The sequence below is a fragment of the Zootoca vivipara genome, chromosome 6 (assembly GCF_963506605.1).
Source record: "Zootoca vivipara chromosome 6, rZooViv1.1, whole genome shotgun sequence".
Lineage (NCBI taxonomy): Eukaryota > Metazoa > Chordata > Lepidosauria > Squamata > Lacertidae > Zootoca > Zootoca vivipara.
Window position 1 is genome coordinate 74,126,460 of NC_083281.1, and position 13,463 is coordinate 74,139,922.

The 13,463-nt window shown below is 50.6% G+C and overlaps 2 protein-coding genes across 2 annotated transcripts in view; one reads left to right on the plus strand and one right to left on the minus strand.

Annotated features, from left to right (window-relative positions):
* The first annotated feature begins 1,302 nt into the window (after positions 1-1,302).
* On the plus strand, positions 1,303-6,427 carry PHF13 (PHD finger protein 13). The gene is made up of 4 exons (XM_035120203.2): positions 1,303-1,424; positions 2,281-2,382; positions 3,176-3,728; positions 4,640-6,427. The coding sequence occupies exons 1-4, from the start codon at positions 1,386-1,388 to the stop codon at positions 4,864-4,866; spliced, it is 921 nt and encodes a 306-aa protein (XP_034976094.2). The 5' UTR covers positions 1,303-1,385; the 3' UTR covers positions 4,867-6,427.
* A 195-nt stretch (positions 6,428-6,622) lies between these two features.
* DNAJC11 (DnaJ heat shock protein family (Hsp40) member C11) overlaps positions 6,623-13,463 on the minus strand; it is a 57,098-nt gene continuing 50,257 nt past the window's right edge. Inside the window, exons 13-16 of the mRNA XM_035120202.2 lie at positions 12,943-13,000; positions 12,066-12,208; positions 11,290-11,419; positions 6,623-10,156 (exon numbers count right to left, since the gene is read on the minus strand). Of these exons, the coding sequence (XP_034976093.2) occupies positions 10,131-10,156; positions 11,290-11,419; positions 12,066-12,208; positions 12,943-13,000 (357 nt within the window). The 3' untranslated portion in view covers positions 6,623-10,130. The remainder of the gene's footprint in view (positions 10,157-11,289; positions 11,420-12,065; positions 12,209-12,942; positions 13,001-13,463) is intronic.

Sequence of the window (13,463 nt, forward strand, 5' to 3'; positions counted from 1 at the left end):
CTAAAATATTTGTTTTATTTTTTAATTGGGCAGTATCCAATGTCACTCACACTCAGAGGAGACCCATGGATAGGCAGAGGCTGCTTTTTTTGCAATATCTGCATTTATTTACAGATTCCCCAATGGCTGGCATTTACATAGCAGACTCTGGATCTGTAGTCTCCCACTGGGAGAGGGGAGGGGGGAATTAAATCCAGTGGTCCAGGGATTGAGAGGAATCTCCTTAACAAAGGGAAGGTGCTTGGCCACACTGCCAGGGCCTTTAAGGCAATCCCTAGCACTGCTGCTGGGTCCCCACTAAATAACAATCAGGAGTCTGTTGGCAGGTAGGACTTGCATTGACACCATCAAAAACCCATAAAAGCATAAGGTTCAATTAACTCTATATCTGCTGGTCTCCTCTACTGATCTCTCAAGGATGGAAGGGCCCATATTTGTTATTCTTTGGATTCATGCTTTTAAAAGGCATGTTTATTGCTACTTCTGAAAAAGTGAACCGTCTTGTGTGCCATCAGAGGCTATGCAACCCCCTCGGACTTTGCATCAGTCTGGGAACTGTTTTGTGATTTTTTATGACCAAACAATCTCATGGTAGGCACATTCATACTAAATATGATTTTATCTGGCAACGTCTATGAACAGCTGATATATTTTGGTATAAATACTCCATGAACCGTGCAACCTGCCATGGAACATATTTTATGCTATTTAATCTTTGTAAAACGTTTTTTTTAAAATTTTACCTTGCATTTTTACCCCTTTTGTTTTATGACTGTTTTTATTATTTAGTTTGTTTTGTTTGTTACATTTGCAAATCTTGTTTTTAAAAGTTTATAGACACACACGCAAGCGCACAGACACACACACACACACACAAGAATTACAGGGACCTCTGAAAGGGCTTCGCGTTATTGCGGAGTGTCCTGAAGCTTAATGAATTGCGACCTCAATTGTAAAAAACAAAAACCTTGCAAGATTTCCTGTGAACTTCCAGTGCCTCCCAAACCCCGGACGGGAAATTGCCCATCGGGATCCCTAAAAAGGTGCCAAGCTTCCGGGTGAGTGTCACAAGGCAGAAGCGAGCCAAGAGACTGACGCGCGTGTGCCCGTTCTCTCCCTTCTTCTCCGCCTCCTTCCTCTCCACTGGGTGATCTCTCGGTGGAGCTCAAGGACTACGATTCCCGGCTTGCCATGCGAGCCGCGCAGGCGCAGTGCTGCCGCCAGACCAGAAGGCTCCTCCCCACGCGGTCGGTCGGGGCGGGGCTTCGGCTCACTCCCCCGTTGCCGGTCCCGGGAGGCGCCGCCGCCGCCGCTGTTGGCTTGCCGCCGCCGCCTCCTCCACCACCTCCTCGCTCGGTCCTCTGATCCCACCCAGCCTGCCAGCCATGGATTCGGACTCCTGCTCTTCCCCGCCGCCCCCCGAGGTGAGAAGAGCCTCCCTTGCCCTCCCCCCAGTGATGACCCCCAAGGAGTCCCGCCCCTCCCAAAAAACCCCTACGGCATGTATACCCCCCAGAAGCCCCACTTTCTCCTCTCCCCCCCTTCTCAGTTTCGTCCCCCCCGGCTTTCTCTTCATCCTTCTCCAAGCCTTCTACCCGCCTCCAGCCCCAGTTCAGGACACCCCCATCCACCGCCCCCCCTCTGCGCAGAACTGGGTCTCTTGCTTGAGGTTGGATGTACGTCGGTGGGAGAGGGGGAAGGCGTGGCAGAGTTGAGGGGGTGTCCGGAGCTTCTTTTTTCTCCCTTTAAATCTCACCCCCCCCTCCTCCAGCACACCTTTTCAAGCCTTCCTCGGCCACTGTTGTCCCCTCCCCTCCCTTCTTTTAAGGGTGCGATCCTTCTCTGGTCTTTCATCCTCACCCTGGGGTGTAATTGCCCCCGCCGCGTAGGGCCGGTTGGGATCCGGCTTACTGGGCAGCCGGTTGCCCCCTCCCCATGCCTGACCCTCACTCCTAATCCCAACAAAGAAGCAAGCTTCCCTCCAGAAGAAACCTCCCCGCCCCCGCCTCCACTGGGCATTGCCCACTTATTGTGATGGCAGGGGGTGGGGAATGGGCAAAAGTCTGCAATGTGGCGCGGCGCTTTAAGGGGGTGCTTGCAAAAGTGGGGATCCCCTCCCCTGCAGCTCCTCAGCCAGTGACCCCTCCCTTTAGCAAAGTTTTTCTCAACCCCCCCCCCCGCTTTTTCGCTCTCCGAGTGGCACCTCGCTGGCCCTGCCCTCTTCGAGTCCATGGCTGACGCCCCTAGTGGTTACGCCCGCCTCTTCCTCCCTCCTTGCAGGATTTTTCTCCCGGATCCAAACGATGCCGCACGGTGGAGGATTTCAACAAGTTTTGCACATTCGTCTTGGCCTACGCAGGGTACATCCCCTACCCGCAAGAGGTACAGTATGGACGTCGGAGTGCGGGGTGGAGGCTGCCTTCGGTGCAGCTGGATAATCGGGGTGGGGTGGGGTAGGGGAGGGGCGGGCTCTGCTTCCCAAGTGGCTACCCTGCTGTGCTAAAGAGTGGGTATTCTCTCCCCCAAAGGCTTTCTGCGATTCGGAGCCCTGGCAGGCTCCGGTTCATTGATGGGGGGAAGGCGGGGGGGGGGGGGAATCGTCTCCGGAGGGCGACGATGGGGGGGGGGAGGAAGTAGTGAGTCAGGAAAAGGTAATTTTGTTTGTGTGTGTGTTTAATGCCTTTGCAAATGCTGCCTGGGGATTAGGATGCGTTTGTGGGATGAAATGTCAGGACGTGCTTTTTTGTTCTTATGCAGATTGGCAGCCTTTGCCAACCTGGTGCCCTCCAGGCATTTAGGACTACAATTCCCATCAGTCCCCATGGGCCATCATGTAGCCGTGCTGATGGGAGTTGTGGTCCGAAACTCCTGGATAGACCCATGTTGTCTATACTTGCATTGATAGGGAAGTGGGAAAGGCTGATCTACAGCCCTTCTGTTCTGTCCACCGTGAATGTCCAGTGACCAGCTGTAGTGTCAAAATGCAGGCAAAACAGTGGGGATTCCTGCATTGCAGGGGGCTGAACTAGATGGCCCTTGGGGGGCCCCTTCCAAATTTACAGTTTTGTGAAATGGTACAGGTGTAATTTAAAACAATTGTTTGGGTGCTGGGCCCAGTCGCACCTTCCACTTAAAAAGCTTGCAGCCTCTGTGAAAATGATTTCTCTTTCTGCAGGACCCTTCTGTGCGGAGCGCGCCTAGCCCCCCAAACAGCACCGGGGGCACCATCGACAGCGACAGTGGGGATGTGGGTGAAGCGAGGCTCCCCTCTGCCCTCTCCTTGTCAGGGAAAGCACAGAAGAGCTTCAGCCAGCTGACACATCAGAGAGCTTACACCTCCCTCTACCAGTGGGCAAAGCCACAGGGCTTCCTGCTGGGCAGGAAGAAAATGGGGCTCAGGAGGAAGAGGAAGCTGAAGCGGAGGGAGGTGCTGGTGCCTCCACCACCAGAAGAGGAAGACAGCCGGGAGCTGCTGGGAGGGGAGGAGTCCTATGCGCAGGCACCCACAAGCCCCTCTTTGGAAGGCGATACCCAATCCTCCACAGGGCGCTGCTCGGCATGGGACTCAGACTCGCTCTCCAGTTCCTCGTGCCCACCAGCGGTCCCACCAGAGGCTCCGCGCCTGGTTCAGACGGTGGGCAAGCGCACCATCATCCGGCAGGGCAAGCAGGTGGTGTTCCGCGACGAGGACGGCAGTGCAGATGATGAGGACATCATGGTGGATTCAGGTATGGAGCAGAGAGCCTCTCAAACAAAGCACTCTCTTTCTGCATCAGGCAGAAGGTTAAAAGCAGGGGAGCCTTGAAGGTTGGGTGGCATGTGCCGACCAGAGCTGCTGACAGCTCCAGCCAAAACTTGCAGAAAAAATCTAAAGGGCAGCAGGCTAGTGATTGGAATGCCAGTGGCACCACATGGGAGAGCTTTCTTGGTGGTGGCTCCCTTTACGTGGAACTCTTTGCCCTGTTCCCCTCTTGATTTGTGTTCTACCAGCAATTGAAAACTTTTTAAATGAGCTTTTTTATTCTCTTGCTGTTTCACTACCCGATTGTAAATACTGCCTTTTAACTACTTCAATAATTTGAGTTTTTAATGGCTGGCTCACTTCCGGCTTCATATTTTTAAAACCACAAGAGCAACACGCTTGTGGAGGGGGAAAGCAGGGGTATAATTTTAAATAAGAATATATATATATTTTAAAAGGTCAGTGTATTAACAGTCCATTATTGACAGAACTCTCACCGCTAGTAAAAAAAACCCCAAACCAGTATTTTGAAATCATTATTGTGACGTGACCAGTTGAAGGCAACGAATTCTCTTGCCACAACAAATGAACTCCTTGGGGAGCCTATGGGGGCCCGGCAGTTATTGCTGGCCTCCATCATCAAAGAAGCAGAAAGGGATGATGGGAATTGTAGTCTAGAACAGCTGGAGAGCAGCAGAAGGGTAGGCAAGCCCTTTTCTGCGTCACCAGCGGCAAGAGTGTTGGGCTGAAAATAAAGACTTGCTCCTTGGAGGGAGCATCCACCTACAAACAGGCTTCCCAGGTAGATGAATGTGGTTGTATTTGAGGACTGGAGGTGTATCTGATGAGGGTTTCTTACCTGGAACTTGTTTCTCTCTCTTCCTCCCTGCCGCACAGATGACGATTCCTGGGACCTTGTGACTTGTTTCTGCATGAAACCCTTTGCCGGGCGCCCCATGATCGAGTGCAACGAATGCCATACCTGGATCCACCTCTCCTGCGCAAAGATCCGCAAGTCCAACGTCCCAGAGATCTATGTCTGCCAGAAGTGTCGGGACTCCAAGTTCAACATCCGCCGCTCCAGCCGCTCCCGGATGGGGTCGCGCCGACACTTCCTGGATTAGCGGGGTGGGATTTTCCTCGCAACACGTTTGACACAAGCAGACTTGTGATGTGAAACATGAGGCTCTGATTGGTGGGGGGACAAACCCAGCCACAAGCAGGGAACATCCTCTCTGTGGTGAAGCGAAGCGTCTCGAAGCACCCTCAAGGGCCTAAATCGCCACTGGAGAAGGACCTGATTCCGTGCCCCAGATCGAGCCGGGGGGAAAAGGCATCATTAGGATGATAAGAGGAAGTAGGGGGGGTGCTCCCTGGTGTGCACATCACTTTCCTTTCTTTCTGTTGTCCCAGGTATGAAAGTATGGCAGGATGAACTGCCTGATGGATGCTGAGCGACTCCACTATCGGGGAAGGGGATGCAGCAGTTTGGAGAGCTGGAGGTGCCAGCAGCTGTTGCATCTCCACTGTGCTGCTGCAGCAGGTCCAAGATCTGTCTTAAGGGTTGTGTGAAAAAGGGTCGCCTTCCCCATCCGGTGGAGAGCCAATCCGAGGTTGCCTCAAAGTGAGACAGCCCATGGCTGCTTCTTTCAAAACCACCTTCACTGGAGGAAGCCATCTGCTCGTGCAGGCAGGGAGACGGAAGGACAGCCATTTCTCTCCCTTTGGAGAATGGGCTCAATTCCTATTCCGATGGGCTCTTCCTTCTCTCAGGTCCAGGATGGGCTTTCCTTTAAGTCGGCTGGCTGTGTTTGTAAAGTGGGAAGCATGTAAAAATGCTGCTTCTGAGCTGACGGGGGTGGTAAGCCTTGGTACCTGGGGATGCTTCTATGCATCTAGTACAGAAGAGTCTTGTGAGCTGGGAAATGGGCACAGAGACCTCAGGTTTAACAAGCCCAGTGGATTCCTGGCACCAGAGAGCTGATGTCTCCTTTGCAGTGACCAAACTGGCTTCAAGCACAGATGTGAATCCTCAAGTGGATTCTCCCTTTGCATTGCTCCAAGCTGTCGACAGCAAGGAAATGTAGTTTTTGTGGGGAAGGAAGAGCAGCAGGCTCAGCGGAGTGAGGACCGTACCAAGATAGACAGTCGTCTTACCCGACTCTCAGCATGGACACGTATTCCTTTGGGCACTTAATGTGTGATGGCCCAAGTTCTCGTATGGTGGACTTGTGTTGCAAACTTTGTCCATTTATCAGAAGCAAGTATGAAGAACTTGATTCCTCCACACAGCAGGGTCTGCTTTCCCTCAGGCTCCCCCATTTGCCAAAGACAGTTATTCTACAGAATGCCCCAGGCTGATACTGTGATCACTTGGCAGCCTCAGCTACCATATTGGTTGTTGTTGGTTTTTTGTTTTTTGTTTTAAGTGTCTGCAGAGCAAGACAAATCTGTGTAGGACATCTTGTGGTGGAGGAAACAGCCGAGGAAGAAGTTTCCTGTTGAGCAAGTTTTCACTTGTATTTTGGCATTGAGCTCTAGGACCCAGTTTCAACCATTCTGCAATCAGGTGGTGTCTGGCAAGCCCAGTTAATTGAATTTTTCGGCAGAAGAATAAACATCTTGCATGTCTGCGAGTTCATCTTTGTGCAATCTCAGTTTGAGAGCTTTATTTTTTTAATTAAAATTATTTGTATTATTGGATGATGTTCCTTGTCTGTCTTTCTAGAAAAGAAGTAAAATCTTTAAATAGTGTATGGGTGACCTGTTTCGCTGCTCAGTAAGAGTGGAGGCAAAACCACTGCAAAGCACTGGGAGAAGGAGCTGGGAGGTGATGGGGTGGTGGCGGTAGCTTGAACATAGATAGCATCCTTTGGGCGTGATTTGTGTAATACATGCGAAAATGCACTTCCCTTTATTGGGGATGGGTGGTAGTTCAGTGGTAGAGTGCTTGCTTTGCATGTAGAAAGTCCTCAGTTCAATCCCTGGCATCTCAGGTAGGGCTGGGTGCAGACAATACTGAGAAAGCTGGACCAAGGTTCTGACTGGGCACACGGTTGCTTCTTGTTTTCTGAGTCTGGAGGAGCAATTCTACATCAACACCATTAAATTTCTATTGATTTAGCCCATCCAGTTTTCCACTAGAATGCTCAAACCAGCAGAGAGCTTTGAATGCAGAGGATCAGGAATGTCTGGGGGTCATGAACACCCTGTTGGCAAATGGGCTCCTGGACAAGATGCCCCCTTGGTCTAATCCTGCAACCAGGATCTCATTTTAGTGCTTAAGGCCCCAACTTTGGGGCTTCATCTCCAGTAACAAAAGGACCAGTCTGCCAAAGTCACAGTCATGGCTGATGAAGGTGCGCCAACTGTCTGATGACAGAATGCAGCTTCGTAGGTTTAGGGAGGGATGTTTGGTCAGTGCCAGTAGGAATCAGCCCCCCCCCCCCCCCCCGCAAACACTTCATTCCAAACACTGTTAATATTTCTGCTTGATTTTAATGTGATTACAGCCAGAGCTGTTTGTGGAAGAGGACAGTAGTCTCCACTCAGATCACACTTCAGCCTCAGAACTTCTAGTGGCCTGAGAGGAGTCCTTATTGTTTTGGTATTTCCCTAACACACACATACACACACTCCCTCTCACCCATATAAAATACATATGAGAATAATATCCCACCAGAGAGGTTGTTGAGAAGGTAACAGAATATGGACGAAGTGAAACTGCATCTGCAGAATGCCGGAAGCCCCCAATCTTGAGTTTCTTAAAAGCATTATTTGTAGCGAAGCCACTCTTGAGGCAAGAACTCACCTTGGAGGCTCAGAAACCTCCAACAAGGGGGCTTGGGAGTAAGGGGATGGGAAGGGCAGAGACCCACCGCAGTTAGGTAAGAGAGGGGTCATCTCCAAGCCAAAGGGCAACATCCCCCACAGCTGCCATCATCTTTCTTGAGCCTGATGGGATGGGGGACATGACTAAAGGATTCCTTTATGTAACTGGCTCTACTTATGGGCATCGTCATGAATGCCAATAGCTATTAGGTTAAGCTTGTCACCAAATTCAGTTGAAATGGAGCTTAGGACGGCTGCAGAGGGAGAGAGCACTGGTATGCCAGCTAAGAGCTATGAGCACCTGGAACATGAATGGGAAGAGCATCAAGCACCTAGGTGGCTCTTGCAGCCACTTCCCTTCTAGTCTACGGGAGTGGAAGGAGCAGAGGAAATAGAAAATGCACACATTTCCAGACACCAACCATGGCTCCATCACCAACCATGGCTCCATCACCCTCCAGCACCCTGTAGCTGCTGTTGGACTCCAACTCCCATCATCCCTTACCCCTGGCCATGCTGGCTGATGGGAGCTGAGAACCTAACAGCAGCTGGAGAGTAACAGGTTAGGGAAGATTGATCCCTTGTTGCAAGATAGAATGACCGATTAAGTCACCAGAAGGCACTACATTTAGCCTCCCTGAAGGATCAGAGTAAGCATGTCTGGCTGTATCCTTTGCCTCCTTGCCCGTTGGGAGGCTTCTGTGCCCCTGTTTTAAGTAGCCAACAGTCCGGAGAAAATGGGTCTCTTTTATTGTCCTTATTTGTTACAGGAGAAACCAGAGGCTCTTGACCTCATCAGCGGCTCATGCACTTTGCAAAATTCCCAGTCACACAAGGCAGGGGCTTTGGAAAGCAGGGAAGGATTGAAGTGGAGGGGGGCTCAGGCTGAGCTGGTTCAAAAAGCAGAAGGTTCAAGTGGTTATTGTCTGAAAGGCGCCGAAGCAAGCCTGCTTCCAGGGTGCTCCTTACCAGTGTTAATTCTAGCCTGATTCTGGTTCTTGAAGAGACCAGGTCACAGATTTCTGAAACCAGAACTCGCTGCGATCCAGGAATAAATACTATGACCATACAGTGTATTTCTCACTCCATCAGCTCTGAAGGAAGCAGGGATAACTGACATATGGAAAAATGAATGGGGCAGTCGGGTAGGGGTGTCAACAGGAATAAAGATATTTACTTGAAGGTACCAAGGGTTAACCAAGGAGATGGATATTATTAGACCAGAACTTGGTTCAATGGAAGATGCGAGAGAAAAATATTTGTCCAACAAAACAACTGAGGAGCAGCAACACCTAATTTCAAGAGGAAAGGGGGGCAGGAGGGATGTAACAGGCTTCATGGAATCAGTTATCATTTTACTTAGGGTAAGAGCTGAGGTGGGGACAGATTGGGGGGGTATGATCTGGATCCAAATGAGTGGGGCGAACCCAGTTATATAAACAAATAAAGTGGCGCAGGGGATGCACCACACTGTGTGTGTTTCAGGAACCAGCAGTTATGACGAAAAGCTTGTTTTGGCATTCAACACCCCCAGGGATCCTTCATAAATGTCATGAAGGAAGGTGTTCCAAGGACTAACAGAGAGGCAACTCCAGCCTCCTCTCTTCGTGTCTGTAAAAGGAGCTCTACATTGCCACCAGGGACAGAGGGCCAAAAATGGGACTCCTCCAACCTCTCTGTTGCTTTCTTGCAGCACAAGAGCACCCCTGGTCTGCGGTGGGAGCAATCTTCCATCGAGAATGCTATTGCCTCTGATTTGGCACTCACTTGGCCCTCCCATCTCCCCACCCTGCCTCCATCTGCACGGCGTCTTTTGTGTACATCAAAACGCTTATGGTGACTTTAACTCCTTTTCCGGGCCAGCTTCTTGCTGTGCTTGGAACAAAGACAAGCTGACAGGGAAACAGTTCCTCTTAGTGTATCATATTATATCAGCTGCTAGAGAGAGAGATGATGATGGACAGGAAGATTCAAATATGTTGAAAGAAAGGCTTACAAACAAATTTCCCAAAGTGCATTTTGATTTTGGAACGTGGATATGAGCACCGTGTTCTTTGCATTGCCGAGCAGCCACAAGGGTCTGTGCGGAGGAGGCCGCAAATGCGGCCGGTCACTCCTTCACCTGAAGTAGCCCCCACCCCCTCCACTTCCTGCAAGAATAAGAGTGACACCTCACCCGCCCCGCCCCCCCCCAATTGCCCACCTGCCCCAAGGCTCCCCCTGCTGAAGAGGACACTGGTTGCTGCAGGGGAAAGAGGGGCTCCTAGTCTGCAGCCCACCCCCTTGCGTTGGCAGGGGCAGTCTGGAAATGCTGGCCATCGTCAGCTGTGCCAGTCAAGCTGCAGGGTCTGGGTGCCACTGTCTCGTTAGAGCAGATTCCACTCATTTTGTCCCACAATGTTACGTTGGGTGCCAAACCACCTTCTTTCGCGCCGATCAGGAAATAAGTCGCATCCCCACCCGTCTGAAGATGTCATCAAATCCAGGGAGGAAAGATGGTGCCATATCTGCTGGTCCCTGGGCACAGAACTCAGCACCTGCCCTCTTCCCCACCAGATTAGCTGTCTGCATCAATCCGGTGAGCTGTGGGGGTAGCAAAAAAAGGGGGGGCAGGGAGAGGAGAGACTGTTTTATAGAGGGTGAGGTCAAGGCAAACTTGCAAAAGAGTCACCACTGAGGGAGGTGTAAAGGCACTTTTTAAAAATAAGCAGTGGGCAACAGTGTGTTCACCCTCAGGAGACCCACATTGTGCTCCTCCCACCCCTGTAAAGCACCTCCTGCAAAATGGCAAAGGAGAGCAGGAAGCAGCCTGCCTCCAGCCCTACGCAGCATGCCACCATCCACGGGGGAAACTGGCAAGGAGGCTCCCAATCCAAATCCTGACATGGAAATCAATTTTGTGAGCCATGGTTCTAAGGTATAATAGCTGCAAAGTTGGGGATTCTGAAAATCTGGGTTTACCCTGCCCTGCTGCAGCTGTGTACACAGAGGCATGAAGGAGCCTCCAGAGGGGCAGGGCAGGGAAATTCTGCCATTCCTTTAGGAGCCGGAAGCTGCTCTCCAAACCAGCAGGAGTCACACTGCATCGAGCTGGCCAGCCATCTCTGAGCACTCGGGATAGGCCTCATCCCGAAGATGTGCAATATTTCTGCCAACTTGGGGAATGGAAGCTTCCTCTCTGTTGATTTTATCAACTTTAAATTATTATTAACTTTAATTTGCTACTCAAGCTACTACTTGTCTTCCACCAGCAGGCCCCAGGGTGAGTTACAACGATTTCAGTTTTTAAAAACAATTTAATCGGTCCCAGGAATATCTCCAGTGTCAAAGACTGAGGTACAAGAGGTGGATCATTTGACAATGAAGTCAGGTTTAAGGGGTTCTCTGTGCATCCTCATAGTCATGCTTAAATTGTTGGATGAAAGTCTTGAGATTCATGCCTTGGCTCCATGCAGCAGTGTGTGCTGTAGACACAATCCTGTCAAACTCACAGCCTCTGTCAGCGGGATGAAGGAACATGAAGGCAAAGGAGGCGGGAGTGAAATTTGGAGATGTGTGTGTCGTCGTCATCCCCCTGACCCCTTGAGTCCTTGCAAATGCAATCTTCCCATCCCCTGCCCATGTGGAAGCTCCTCAGTGGAAGGGCAGCAGATGTCTTTACCAGGCCTGCAGATGGGCTGTAAGCAGAAGCCGCAGACCAGGGCTTTGCTACTTACACTGCTTTGGTATCCGAAGGGCCTCGTTGTCGCCAGACATCACTTGATGCAGGACTCCTCGGAACTGGTAGAGGACTTTCAGGCTCTTATCTTCCCCGACACAAGGGTCGTAGAACCCAGGCAGGCCGGCCTACAAGAAAGGAACAGTCACACACTGAGTCAAGGAGAAGGGCCGTTAGCCTCCTGCCATTGGAAAACTCTGGATGGAAAAGTTTAACGCTCAGATATGGCCACCAGCTTTAAATGATAAATTGACTCAGGAATGCAAGAGGGCGAGGGGAGAAACACATGAAGGCAACTTTGCAGCAGTCTGCTGCCAGTTTATCTTTTCTAGAAACCTTAACAATACATCAATTTTACTGCCATCTAATCACCGAATCATCTAATTCCTTGAGTTCAGTTGATTCTTTTGATGCAGTTTAGTTGGCAGTTCTTCCTCTACTTGGTATTTGCTGTGTTTGGTGCTGTTTTAAACCCCTTTATGTTAAAAATTCCAATAAAAATGCAATTACAAAAAAGGAGATGATGGTGGTTGTGCATAAGTATACACAGTGTGTAAGGGCTAGTGCACTTGTGTGCGTGCACACACACCACAGAACCATTGTAAAGCTTGGCTTCTGTACCCACTGGAAGTCCAAGCAAAGGTTTACAAATCTCACCTCATGATTGCACGTCTTGGGCTGACAACCACCCCAAGGCGGCCTCAGAAATGAAACAGGTGAGTTGTGTGAGCTAATCTGTTTCCCCACCTCCCTGCACACTGGCCTCCTCCTTACCTTGGATGCTTCTGTAAGGATGAGCTTGGAGTCTTTCACCAGGCACTGCAAGGGCACAGTCACGTCTATGACCTTCACCTTCTCGTTCCTTCTGCTCTGGTCATTGACGAATTTCCCGTACCAGGCATTCACCACAATCAGGCCTGCATTGTTAACGAGAAGAAGCTGTTGGCGCAGAGGACACTTTCAGGAAACAAGGGACCGCCCCTCCTCTCCCCCTCCAGGCAAGTAGAGAGAGAGAGAAAAAACCAGAAGTCTGCCCAGGCCTCTCACTACATAAAATCAAAACAGATGAGCACACAAATCCCTCCACTGGGATAGAGGCTCCCCTTTTAAGATTCCATATATTCTTCCACCTTGATTTATTCTTAAAAGAGCTACTAAGGTTCTTGGGTTGCTGATTTCTGCAACTAGTACCAAACCCTGAGCTCACACAGTACAATAATAGGAGGTGCCTTACACTGAGCAAGCTCTAGCTCAGCTTCATCCATGCCAATGGGAATTGGCTCTCCAGGGAGTCAGACGTTGGTCTTTTTTCTGGCCGTATCCCAGAGATGTCAAAGTATGAACCTGAGACCTTCTGCATGCAAAGCAGGTGCTCCACCACGGAGCTACGGCTCACCCGCCACCCATATGGGATGCATATGCCCTTGCAGATAAACTAGAACCAACTGGGTACCCCAGAATCGTTAAAGCAAACGTTCTGGGGCAAAACCTCTTCCCACTTAGTGTTTCCTGTTCTAACTTGATGACTGAAGCCCCATAAGAGCAGTAAGCAACACAGTAGCATTTACGAACCCAAACAGAAGTGTGCAACCACCTCAAATGCCTGCAGGGCAGACTTGGGTAGAAGAAAAGGGAAATCAGCACTCCTTACCCATCCTGGCTTCTTCCGTCTCAATAATTCTCCGGACAGATTCCTGCATCAGCCGCACCTAAGCAAGGGGACAGACCAGGATTCGGCATCCAAAGAAGGCTTATTTATTGTGTTTGCAAATATTCTTAAAGGGAAAAAGGAGGAGGAGGAGGAGGCCTTTATAGGGAGTGCACTTGTGTAAAACAAACATGTGAGCCAGGAATGGGCTAAGCTCTGCCTCTTCCATCACAGGAGGCTGCAGAAGGTTGCCCTCCAACTCGCAGAAAGCAACAGGGATGACAGACCTTTGGGCATTCTGGGGCTGGTTTTATGTGTGAGAACACCTCAGAGGGGAGCCCCTAGACTGTGTTGCTCAGAGGCACAGAGGCAAAGTGGGAGCTGCAGCAGTAGGACAATCAAGCGCAAGACCCAACTCCTCTCTGGGAACCTCATAAAAACAAGTCCGGAGGGAAGGGCCAAGGCTTGGGGGGGGGGTGTTCTCCTTCAACACACTACGCTGCAAGGGGCACGAGGAGGAATAG

Coding starts and splice junctions, on each gene's coding strand:
- PHF13 (XM_035120203.2), top strand. CDS start 1,386: ATGGATTCGGACTCCTGCTCTTCCCCGCCGCCCCCCGAG. Junction 2,383..3,175: donor ACATCCCCTACCCGCAAGAG/GTACAGTATGGA, acceptor CTCTTTCTGCAG/GACCCTTCTGTGCGGAGCGC. Junction 3,729..4,639: donor GGACATCATGGTGGATTCAG/GTATGGAGCAGA, acceptor CCTGCCGCACAG/ATGACGATTCCTGGGACCTT.